This window comes from Melozone crissalis, unplaced genomic scaffold (genome assembly GCF_028551555.1).
Source record: "Melozone crissalis strain CALT ecotype California unplaced genomic scaffold, PUWL_Pcris_2 ptg000035l_1, whole genome shotgun sequence".
Taxonomy (NCBI): Eukaryota; Metazoa; Chordata; class Aves; order Passeriformes; family Passerellidae; genus Melozone; species Melozone crissalis.
Window position 1 is genome coordinate 9946129 of NW_026535813.1, and position 12325 is coordinate 9958453.

Consider the following 12325-nt stretch of genomic DNA (forward strand, 5'->3'; position numbering starts at 1 on the left):
GTTAACCAGGTCCAATGTCCATCATCTGTCTTGTGGCCCCCAACATTCCAACAGCTCCCTGTCTGAAGACATTGTGGCTGGGACTCCAAAACACGGTATTATTTCTTGTAACAATGCTTTGGTTACCTCCCGCGCTTTGGCAGTTCTCGTAGGGAAAGCTTCTGGCCACCCTGAAAAGGTATCTGTTAGCACCAATAGGTATCGATACCCCCCTCTCCTGGGCAGTTCTGAAAAATCAATTTGGCATTGTTGCCCAGGTCCAAATCCTCTCCCAGTTTGCCCAAGCTTTGGTTTAGGAATATTTTTGGGATTAGTTTGGAGGCAAAGGCTACATTGGTGAGTCACCTGAATCAATGTACTTTGCAAGTTTCTGGTTATGATTCTATCTTTCAAATAATTATACAAAGCATCTATTCCCCAACGTGCTTTCTTATATTCCCTTTTCACTAATGGCTATAGCATATAAGAGGGGATCTCTTTATCTGCAATAGGCCACCCCTCTTGATTAACCCTTCTGTTTTCTTAATAAGCCTCTTTTCTTTTTAACTGTACCTTGATTTAACTTCAGTAGAAATCTGCCCATCTGGAATTAAGGCTGCCTTAACTGTTTTAACAATTACCTCATCTTTAGCTGCTCCTTTTGCCTTTGTTCGCCAGCTCATTCCCTTCTTCCAATTCAAAGCTCGCTTTCTGCTATGGCTTGATCGCTCTGTGCATGCACAACCCCAAATGCATACCTTGAGTCCATATAAATGTTGATTTCTTTTAATTCTAAGGCATGGGTCCAGACAATTATTTTGGCCTTTTGCACAGAGGTGTTTCTTGGCAGTGGTCCAGACTCGATTACCTCTCTGCAGGTGGTAACTGCATACCTAGCATGTCTTTTTCTGCTGATCACATAGCTGCTTCCATCAGTAAACCAGGTCTCAGTGTCCTCGAGAGGGGTGTCCTTCAGATCTGGGTGACTGGAGTAAATAGCTTCGATGGTCTCCAGGCAATCATGGCTCACCAGTTTTCCCATACTGCCATTGAGAAAGGAAGCTGAGTTCACAATATTAGTTACCACAATTTCTACATCATCTTGTTCTACCATTATGGCTTGGTACTTCAGGAACCTCTGTGGGGAGAGCCAATGTCCCCCCTTTACTTCCAGCACTGCTGACACCGTGTGGGACACTAGCACAGTCATCTTCTGGCCCAGGGTGAATTTGCGTGCTTCCTGGATGTTCAGCACCACTGCTGCATCGGCTCTGAGACACCCTGGCCATCTTTTAGCTGCCGCATCCAATTGCTTGGAAAAGTAGGCAACTGCCCTCTGATACAGGCCTAAGTCTTGTGCTAGTATTCCCAGAGCAATCCCTTGCTTCTCATGAGAAAACAGAAAAAGTGGTTTATTCACATCCAGAAGTCCTAAAGCTGGAGCTGACACGAGGGCCTTCTTTAGCTGGTCAAAGGCAGATGTAGCTTCTTTTTTCCATTGGAGATCTCGGTTTCCCTCTGTGATCTGAGTATACAGGGGTTTAACTAATTGGTCATAATTGTAAACTTACAGTCCTTTTGTCTGGGGTTTTGATATATTGCTTCCTTGCAGTCTTGCCTTAGAGACTTTTGTCCAACACTGACCTCATAACTCAGGTAGATGACCATTTGCTTCACTGCTCGAGCCTTTTTCTATACTCTTGTAAACCCAAAAAGTTAAGGAGGCTTACCATCCAGTCCACACATGCCTCTTGGGCTCAGGTAGTTATCCGGAGGTCATCTACATGCTGCAGCAGCTGTTATTCCTCTGATGGAGCTTCCCAGGACTCTAGATCTCTTGCAAGTTGTTCTCCAAATATCCTGGGGCTGTTGTTAAACCTTGGAGTAATACCGTCCATGTGAGCTGAGTCTTACATCCACTCTTGGGATTCTCCCATTCGAAGGTAAAAATTTTCTGGCTGGCTTCATGGAGAGGGAAGCAAAAGAAAGCATCCTTCAAATCTAAAATGGTAAACTAGGTTAATTCAGGTTATAAACAGGTTAACAAAGTGCAGGGGTTGGCAACCACTGGGTATAAATCCTCAGTTATCTTATTACCAGCCCTTTAATCTTGTACTATTCAGTATGATCCATCAGGCTTTTTAACAGGTAAAATAGGAGTATTGAACTCAGACTGACACTCTTTTAATAGCCTTAGCTGTAAAAAAAAAAAAAAAATCAATTACTGGGCTAATCTCTTCTCTGTCTTCCTTCTTTAAGGGATGTTGTCCAACTCTAACTGGGTGTTTTTCTTCTTTAAATTTAACTTGCACTGAGGGTGCATTCTTTGCTCTCCCTGGTATGTTAGAAGCCCACACCTTAGGAGGTACCCGATCCATTATTTTCTTGGTAATTTCATTAACATTAAGCTATGTCTACACATTGTTGATCCTTTGCCTCCAAAATAATCTTCCCATCTTTTGCTTTTAACTGCTACACAAATCTATAAATCCCCACTTGTTTTCCAAGTTTATATTTTGATGGTTTGCAAAAATGTGCTTTTTCAGATTGGCCAGCGGCTCCCCTTACCATAACATAATCATCTGTTATAGACGTTAAGGCTTTATTTAACACTGAGTTGGTTGCCTTCATGTCTACTGTCGCAGACATTTTTTCACAGAAATCCTTTCTTTCAGATTTGTTCATCTTCTGGGAAGCAAAGGCCCCAGAAGAAGAATGTAAACAATTATTATCAGCTGCTGTGAAATGCAATAGGGTGCACCTGTGATTGGTTCATGTTCCATGTGTTTATAATTAAGGGCCAATCACAGGAGCAAGCTGGGGACAGAGTCCCTGGACACAACTTTGTTATAGATTCTATTCTATTCTTAGCTTAGCAAGCCTCTGCAACTTCTCTCTTTATTCTATTTAGTATAGTTATAATGTATTATATATCATATATCAATAAATCCAGCCTTCTGATCAAGAAACAAGATTCTCGTCTTTTTCTCACCCCAGCGACCTCCTCAGGTTGCTGTAATATTTGGTGACCCCTTGTGTCAGAGCAGGAATTAATTTGATAAGACCAGAGGAGCAAAATGGCTGCACTGGGTAAAATCCTGTATGTGTAGCATGTGATGGTTGCTTTGAAGTGACCACAGAAGTGGATTCAAGCCAGGAGCTGAAGAACTGAAGATCCTGATTTGGACAGAGTTCACAGCCAAGGCTGACCACAAAGAGAACCTTCTTCTGGAAAACCTTCAGGAAACATGATAGACAAGAGCAGCAGACCCGTGGAGCTGGCCAGAGCAAGCTGGACTCTTTCAAAAGGTACTATTGATTTTTCTATCCCTGAGGATTCAGCTCTTCGTAGTTTGTGGCTGTTCGTGTGGCAGACACATGCCCTGGAAGAAGAGGTTCGTTTTTCTCCTTCAGAGGAGAAACTTATTGCCCTCTGGCAAAACTGGTGTAGAGAGGACGGATTTTTTTTGGAAAAAACAGATCTCTATGAGTTCTTTCGATGGGCAAAGCTTTTTGGGTTCTTTACTGATGTCCTATATGCTTTGGATGTTTTCGTCTGGGAGTACATGAATTCCACCTTTTATTTCGTCTACAGTCAGGGACGTCTTTTGCCTTCTATCTACCCAGCATTTATAAAGCTCTTCCCAGTTTTGAAAAGGAGAGCAGCTACTTTTCCATGGATTTCTAACTGCTATGGGCAGGCTCCGTTTCCACTGTCCCCAGTGGGAGAAGACCCCGTGGCGGATGAGTTGGGGCTTCCCGGCCCCCCCTGCTTTGCGGTGGGGGGGGGGGGGGGGGGCGAAACTTCGCCACGCGAAGAAGTTTTTTTTACTCTTTCTCCCAAGCCTGCGCAGATGGAATGCTCTCTTTCCCCCCCTTCTCCCCCGCAGGGGGGATGGGAGTGGACGGTGCTTCCCCAGCCGGCCTCTCGGACTCCGCCCCGTTCAGAGATGGGGGCGGCACCGGTCTCTGAGGCCTCCCCGCCCCTGCCAGTGCTGCCTCTCCGGGTGATCCTGTCTCCGCCTCTCCAGGCGGCCCCGCCCGCGGCTTCACCAGCTTCCCTTCTTGCGGCTGAGTCGCTGTTGCCAGGCGACGACAACGCGTCTCCAGCTTCCGGCTCAGCGGAGGAGATCTCTCTGGCCCCTTCGGCCCCTCCGCCGCTTCCATCGGCCTTCCCGTCGCCTCAAGCCGAGACGGTCCCTGTTCAGGAGGGTGCTGGAGACAGCGCCGAACCCGCGGGACACTCGGAAAAGCCCGCGGCTGCTCCTACATCCAGCGTGATTCCCTCCCCGGTTCCGGCTTCCCTCCCGCTGCCTGCACAGGCTGCGCCAGCAGTTCTGCCTCTGTCGGAGACTCAGTCCTCCGTGTCGGAGTCAGAGACTGCCCTGGAACCGGCGGCTTGTTCGAGCTCGGACCATCCTGGACTGGCTGCCCCAGCAGCGGCCCCGGTGGCTGGCCTCCCCTTCCGTGGAGCGGGGAGTGCTCGCCAGCTGACTGTGGGGGCAGTGCATTTGCCTGCGTTCAAGATCAGCATTCTCGGCGGGTTGGGGGGTGTTTTTTCGGGGATTGTCCCATGGAGGCTGCCATCTCTGCCACCTCTCTTGTGCCCTAGTGGCATGGGGCAGGTGGGTCCCGAGAGTTCTGCCTTTGGTCCCCAGCCTGGAGGGGGTGGGGATGATGCCATGGGGCGGATGGAAGATACACCTGCTGCGTTTGCAGTGCAGAGGGAGAGGGCACAGTTGGAGGAGACCATAGCTGGTTTGCTGTGGGAAACAAACATCTCCAGACCCCAGATGGGATTGCTGGGGAAGGCTTCTATTTCCCTGCTGCTGGCATGCCTCAGTGGTTTTGGGGAAAGGAAGTGTGTCACCACCCGTGCTGCCATTGTGCTGGCAGCAGGGTGCAGGCCTGTGGGAATGCAGAGCCTGTTTCATGGGTTTGGCCTGGCCTGTTGGGCTCACGAAGTTTTTGGGCCAGGGCCAGAATTTGGCCTCTTGGTGTTTCTGGGAGTTGTGGTTTCTCCTACCGGTCCCGGTCCCCCTTTGTGGGCCAGTTTTGGGGTTCCTGGTCCATCATGGGCCAGGGCCCCCAGGGCCTTTTCCTTCTCTGGCACTGCTCTGCTGCTGCTCTTTTCCTTTTCGATCAAAAAAAAAAATTTAAAACTAAATAAAAAAGATTGAAAATAGCGGGCAGCAGCTCTGAAGCACTGAAGCATTGAAGGGCCAGAAAAGGACATTCCAAAATTGTTCAAATTGTTTGAAATTGTTTGAAATTGTGTTAAGACTGTCAATGGTTTGTGATAACTATTGATGGGACTCTTTTGCAGCAAGTTTGTTTTCAGGACCAAAAAGGACTCTCAGATATTCCAAGGGAAACAACTTCAGCTCTTGGACTGTTTCTGAAACTCAGCTGCTTGGACTTGAATTTTCTTTGCATTGTTTTTGCATTTTCTTAGATTGTAGGATTGTTTTAGTGATTTGTTAGTATTGTATATTTTACAGGTGAAGAAATTTCCTGTTCATGTCACATCAGCATTTTTCTTTTTAATTTATAGAATTTAGAAAGGTGAGATGTCGCAGACATTTTTTCACAGAAATCCTTTCTTTCAGATTTGTTCATCTTCTGGGAAGCAAAGGCCCCAGAAGAAGAATGTAAACAATTATTATCAGCTGCTGTGAAATGCAATAGGGTGCACCTGTGATTGGTTCATGTTCCATGTGTTTATAATTAAGGGCCAATCACAGGAGCAAGCTGGGGACAGAGTCCCTGGACACAACTTTGTTATAGATTCTATTCTATTCTTAGCTTAGCAAGCCTCTGCAACTTCTCTCTTTATTCTATTTAGTATAGTTATAATGTATTATATATCATATATCAATAAATCCAGCCTTCTGATCAAGAAACAAGATTCTCATCTATCTCTCACCCCAGCGACCTCCTCAAGTCGCTGTAATAGTCTACTAAAAATTCTATTTTCTTAGTTTCCATTTTTCTCAAACAACTTGTTATTTCCTTTCTCCTCACGACCAGTTGCAACCAAAATCTTTATAGCTCTCTGAGTAGCCTTTGTTTCTTTAAAATGACAAAGTGCCTGTCTTGGCCTTCTCTTCCTAAATGTCTATTTATACTACAACTTTTTACACCAAATACAGTGAAAACAAACTCAGGGTTCACAAGGGCAGCCCTTCAGACAAGCAACCTCTACCAAATTTGGTCTCCTCTGATTTCTAATTTTATTTATAGGACACCTCAGTTACTTATTTTTACTCACTCTACCTAAACTTTGTTTCACAAAATTTTACAGTCTTTTTCTAGTTTTTTCCTGCACAATCCAATCTTCAAGTACTAAGTGTGACTTTGAACATACTAACTTTAAAATCTCTGGTTCAAAATCAGCTCGATTAAAGTGTTATTTCTACTGATACAGGGCACACTTACTTTGCTGCCTTGCAGAATAAAAATAATATCGTCTTGCACAAATTCCAAAAGATCAAATCCAAACTTCCCAGGTAAAGGGACTCCTTTAATCTGTCTAGCCACGATTAAAACAAATGAAAAGGCTGTCCCTGTTATAGCAAAAACTCTGATATGTCCACAAACACAAATTGGGGAGCAGAAATTCCTGGAATTCTTTTAATTTGTTTTAAACATACATAAATCCCCACACTGTAGTCTTTTCCACATAAAATGCTGCATTTGTTGCAAACAAAATCTTAAAATCTCCACAAACACAACCATACAGTCCCAAGAATCAAATTACTACAGTGCGGTGGGGAAAACCACACAACCCCCCCATGTGCCTCAAATCCCAGGAATCAACTTTTAACAAGCTGTCTTTGTTACAGCTCTAACAGCCCACAAACACTGGTTCAAGATAAAACCCTTCTAAAAGGGTTGCTTAACCCTTTCAACTCAGGCTCAAGCTTAATGTACAGCTTAACAACACAGCTGACACAAAACAAAAATTACCAGTTTGTAACAATTATAAGTTTTACACAATAACCAGCAAAATTTCACACTACACCAGATGAATCCAAACTTGCAACTTTGCAAACTCTGCAAGGAGAGGGACCACAAATGTACCGTGTTACAGCATTAGACCCTTGCCTCCCAGGTCCCACAGGCAAAGGATTGGTTAATACCCGAACACTAAGTGTTATGAAAGACTGGTTATAGTCAAGTACTAGGTGTCACAGGGAATACTGTTCCCTGCAACTAGAAAGTTCACACATGCAAACTAACTGGGAAAGGGGTATTTCTTTCCACACACACAACACAGTTATAACAACCTTAGACCAGGATTTGCCCTTATGACTGCTAGCCCCAAATTGTTAGCAAACTGAGCCCTCTACAGCAGAACAAATGGCAAAATCCCCTTCTGCCAGCAACAAAAGCCTGAGCTCGGTACAACAGTTCAACAACTCTTTCTGCTGGCAACTAGATAAACCCGATTTCAACTGCAACTTCAGCTTGCAAGCACACTACAGAGGCACAAGTTGTGCGTGGGATGTCTCCCACGACTTACCAAACGGCCTTTCTTGACCATGCATATGCCTTACAGGTCACTATTTAAAACTGTTTCAATTTTCAAACATACCATTTTGTCCGGAGTTTTAGTAATCAAGGGTCCTTGTCTGCTGCTGGATCAACAGTCTGGGCAGCGGAGCCCACTCTTCCAGGAATATCCTGGGGGCGCCCTGAGGGGTTCCACAACCTGGGCTGGTCTCACAGCTGAGCAGAGTCTCCTCCTAGCTTGGCTCGCCAATGGAATCGTTTAAACCGAAGATCATGGACAAAGACTCTCTAATTAATCAAAGTTAAAAAGTGATATGTTTATTACACTGGCAGTCATGCCTTTCAGGGATGACCCCCGTGCGACCCGCCCCCGTACCACCCACCGTGGACTTCTCAGTAGGAGGACAAGGATGGGAGACCTTAGCTATCAGTAGCTACGGATCATCTACAAGGGCCTCTAGTGATTAGTGGGCTAATATGAACTGTCATTGTTCACTTTATTCGAAGTTGTTTCTTTGTATTTACTTGCCACACCTTCTTGTTATCATATTTCTAGAGTCCCATACTTTCTGGGTGGTTTTCTCACGATCATCTCTTCACAGCAGTGTTGTTCCTGCTTCTTGATCAGAGCTCCTCCAAGGCTCTCCCTGACTGCCTCCCCCCCCCCCCCTTTTATCCCAGGTATCGTCATTAGCCACAGCTGCCGCCCAATTAAGGACATCACAGCTGCAGCCCATTTAGAACAACTAGGATCGGGGCAAGGCCACTTATACAATACATATATTTTACTATGGCTCAAAGGGCACCTATACAATACATACTAAGATTCAATGGCCACCTATAACACCTGGTGCAGGGGCCAGATGCGGAAAAGTTGGGAGGGGGTGTTTCAAATGTAAATTTTTATATCATGCTGGGCAGTTAACAAAAAGGTAAGTTAATGATAACTAAGATTTATAAAGACAAATTGGCAAATAAGGAGGGTTTGATACGAAAAGTGTGTGCTAATGTCTTTACAAACAATTTAATGGGTGAGGCTATGGGTGTTAACGTTTTTGAAATGGGTCTTAGTGTCTCTACTAACTTTGGGCAGCAGATTTGTTGCAGAGCCCAGACAGTTTGACTCCTAAAATAGACAAATGGGTGTTGGCATAAGCCTGAGTGTCATGGTTTGATGCTGGCACAATGCCAGTGCCCCCATGAAAATATATTCTCCCTAGTGTCTGCTGTGAGATGTGACCAGAAATAGAGCAAAGCAGGCTCCAGCTTGGGAATACAGGAAAGAAAGTTATTAACTTAAAATATGAAAAAAAAGGAACATACAGAAGTCATATTGAAAACCTTCCAAAAACATTCCTCCTCCTCCCCCCAGTTTTAACCACCACATGAAACAGAACCTTAGATTCTCAATCCAGTTACCACCCCTCAGATCACCAACTCTCAGTTCATCCCCACCCTTCAGATAATCAACTCTCAGTTCATCAAGAAGAGAGGAGTCCCTCTTGTACCATAGGCTTCCCCAGGAAACACGGCTGAAACCTCTTGTGCTTCCATGACACACGTGGCACCGCCTGGAGAACATTTGCTATCGTGACATCTTCCTTCCATGTACAGCGCTCTTGTTATAAACAAAATTCTACCAATTTTTTTTGTGAAAGAAGAGTTACAAAAACCAGTCAGACCAGTGTTGCTGCTACAGTGCTACCTGTTTGTTATGATAATCACAAGTCGTTGAAGTTAATGGTTCTTTTTGTATCAGTAAAGGCCCTGGCTAGGGCTAAATTAATGGCTCTTCTCCCAGACAGTGAAGGGAGGGGATGAGACGTGGGAGGGGGGGGGCATCAGAAGATGGAAAATAACTTCAGGACCAGCATGCCATGGGAAGAGTCAAACTTACTGAAAAGACCCCAAAAACAACGAGCCAATGCAGAATTAAGAATTTAGAGTCATGTCTGGACGTGAGGAACAGAGTGCTGAGCCTGCAGAGATGCTGAAAACCTTCATTGCCCCTCACCCTGAGCAAAGAAATCATCTTAAACCGAGACCGGGAGCGGGAGGCACTAGAAATTCGAGATTGGGGTCATGCCCCAAAGGCCCCCACAAGGACTGTGAAATAAACAGGGCAAGGAGACTTCTTCTCCTTTTTAATGCCTTTATTAAAAGTGATCAGCTCAGGATCGGGCAGCTCGGCGGGGCTGCAGTCTCCCGTTGTCTCTCCCAGGGCGACTCAGAGGAGGAGGATATGCGCAGCTTTGTCCACTAGGAGCAGAGCTGGGGATCAGGTCCTCGTGGGAGCCTTTAGGGCGTGGTGATCCCATCCGATGTTACTTTTCCCAGCCCCTTCCCGCCCGCTCTCGGCGCCGGGGACAACTCCCATGGTCAGGGCGAGAGGGACTCCGAAGGTGTTCCACATCTCTGCAGGCTCCGCACTCGGTTCCTCACGTCCAGACATCACTCCAGTCTCTCAACTCTTAGGTGGCTCGTTGTTTTTGGGGTTTTTCTCCGTGCATTTGGAATAGGGGTCCCACACAGCATGCTGGTCCTTGGAGTATTTTGCATATCCCAACCCCTCCAAAGCCTCTTCTCCTCACAGTTCGGGGAGGTCCCCACCCTTCACTGTCTCGGAGAAGGGCCATGAACTCGCCCCAGCCAGGGCTTTTACTGATACAAAAACAACTATTAACAACAACGACCCGTAATTACCATAACACAAGCAGCACCCCAGCAGTAGTGGTAACCTTTTTCTCATAGAAAAAAATCAACAGAATTTTTGTTCATAACAGACTGGGCCCCCAGCTCTGCCCCTAGTGGACAAAGATGCACATATCCTTCTCCTCCAAGTCACCCTGGGAGAGCCGACAGAGACTGTAGACCCATTGGGCTTCCCAATCTTGAGCTGATCACTTTTAATAAAGGCATTAAAAGGAGAAAAAGTCTCCTGCCCTGTTTATTTCACTTTCACCGCTGCACATGGACCAGAGCTGCTTCTAGGGTTCCCCTTGTAAGGATGCTTTGCCCAGTTCCAAAAAAGCAACAGTCTCTCACTTTCGGGACACCACTCTCCCCCAAATGCACCCCCTGGGGCCGAGAGGTCTAGAGAACAGAGATTTTCTTCTTCACTGAAGAGAGAGGGCACCACCCTCTTCATCTGTCATCTCTGTTCATGTCACTCCTTTACTTAACATCACCACACTCTCTTGGCTCCAAGCCATTGCCTTGCCCCAAATGCAGTCCCTGTGTTACAGAAAAAAAAAGGTTCTGTCCATGGCTATACAAGAAAACTCCAGCTGAAGGCCACTCCATCATCTCCTCCCACCTAGGATTCTTCTCAACTCTTGTGGCATCTTTCACTTGCTCAAACCTTCACCACAGTTGCCCATTTCCTTCTATTTTATGTTTGTCTCTCTTCTGGGAGGTTTTAATGTTTCGCAAAGTTTTCATTGTCCAAGAAACAGGTTAAAATCTCAGGCTCTGCCTGCCCAGAACTCCTATGGCTGCCGGGCACCTTCTCGCTGTCCCCCCTCCCCTTCTCGGCAGGGTCGTGCTGCCAGCACAAGATATCAAATTTCAAGGTGGCACAGGCACAGGCTCTCACTCGCTCTCCCTACCGGGGGGGGGGGGGGGGGGGAGAGGGGGGCGGAGACAGGGGAGACAGATGGACTGCCTGATGCCTCTCAGTGTTCCTCCACCCTTCCATCCTGCAGGGGCCTTCTCTGTCCAAGGCTCTGGCCTACCTCAACCCCCGCTGCATGGCTTCCCCTCCCCCACCCAGCCCGCAGATCGCAGGGGAGATCTGACCTCTTTCAGGGACCAGAACCAAGAGAGAGTTCCCCTGGGAGTTCTCTGCTTTTTAACCCCCTGTGTTCTCAGAGGCGTATCCTTGTCTTCAGTGGCCACACCAGGTGGCAATATTAAAATCTGAGCACTGATTGGTTGGACCACAACCTCCCAAAAAACTCACTTCCTTATCTAACCAAGGACACTGAGTTTCTGAACTTTGGGGTAAAATGACATGTTTAAGGTGGGAATATGTGGTAGGCAGTTCAGGAAGGCTGTACCTTCCTAGTACCTCAGCCAGTGGGAAAAGGAAGAGAGCAACATGTAGCCACAAGTTTAGGGTAAAAGGAGGCTGAGCCCTCCAAACCCTTGAGAGAGAAAACCCCGCGGACGTGTGCCCCAGAGGACTCTCTTTATTCTAATAAAGTTGCTGGACTCCTCTGTCTCCTTTATGGACACTGGCTTTTCATAGTGTGATTTTTCTACACATAGATATTTCAAGTTAATTTCAGACACAATCTACAGAAACATGGACCTGAATGCTGCTATAGAACCCATGCCTTAAGGGCTACATTTCAAATCCAGCAGTTTCTGTGCATAACAGTCAGCCTTTAAAAAAGGCCTCCATAAAGAATAAATTGTTTCAGTTTCTACAATCAGTATTACTAAACTATTTTTGAAGTAGAAGTATAAGGACTATCGTGCTATCAGTATTCCCCTACATCCCTTTCCTAACAGAAAAGCCCAGCAGTCCTCTGTCATGGACATATTTTATGAAAAATCCTTTTGCTAGGATTTTTTCTCCTGAGAAGCTGAGAGGCCTCAGAGGAAAAGAAAAACAATAATTATCTGCTGCTGTGGAATGCAACAGGTGCATCTTTGATTGATCTCATATGGTTGTTTCTAATTAATGGCCAATCACAGTCTAGCTGTCTTGGAGACTCTGGTCAGTCAAAAGATTTTATTACCATTCCATTCTTTTCTATTCCTTGCTAGCCTTCTGATGAAATCCTTTCTTCTATACTTTTAGTAGTTTTAGTATATAATTTTCTTT

The 12325-nt window shown here is 45.9% G+C and overlaps 1 protein-coding gene across 1 annotated transcript in view; it reads left to right on the forward strand.

The window, feature by feature from the left end:
* The window catches only part of LOC128941405 (uncharacterized), a 77641-nt gene extending 66350 nt beyond the window's left edge, over positions 1-11291 (forward strand). Inside the window, exons 2-4 of the mRNA XM_054283153.1 lie at positions 3703-3758; positions 3870-4475; positions 11199-11291. Coding sequence (XP_054139128.1) covers positions 3703-3758; positions 3870-4475; positions 11199-11291 — 755 coding nt within the window. The remainder of the gene's footprint in view (positions 1-3702; positions 3759-3869; positions 4476-11198) is intronic.
* The last annotated feature ends 1034 nt before the right edge of the window (positions 11292-12325 follow it).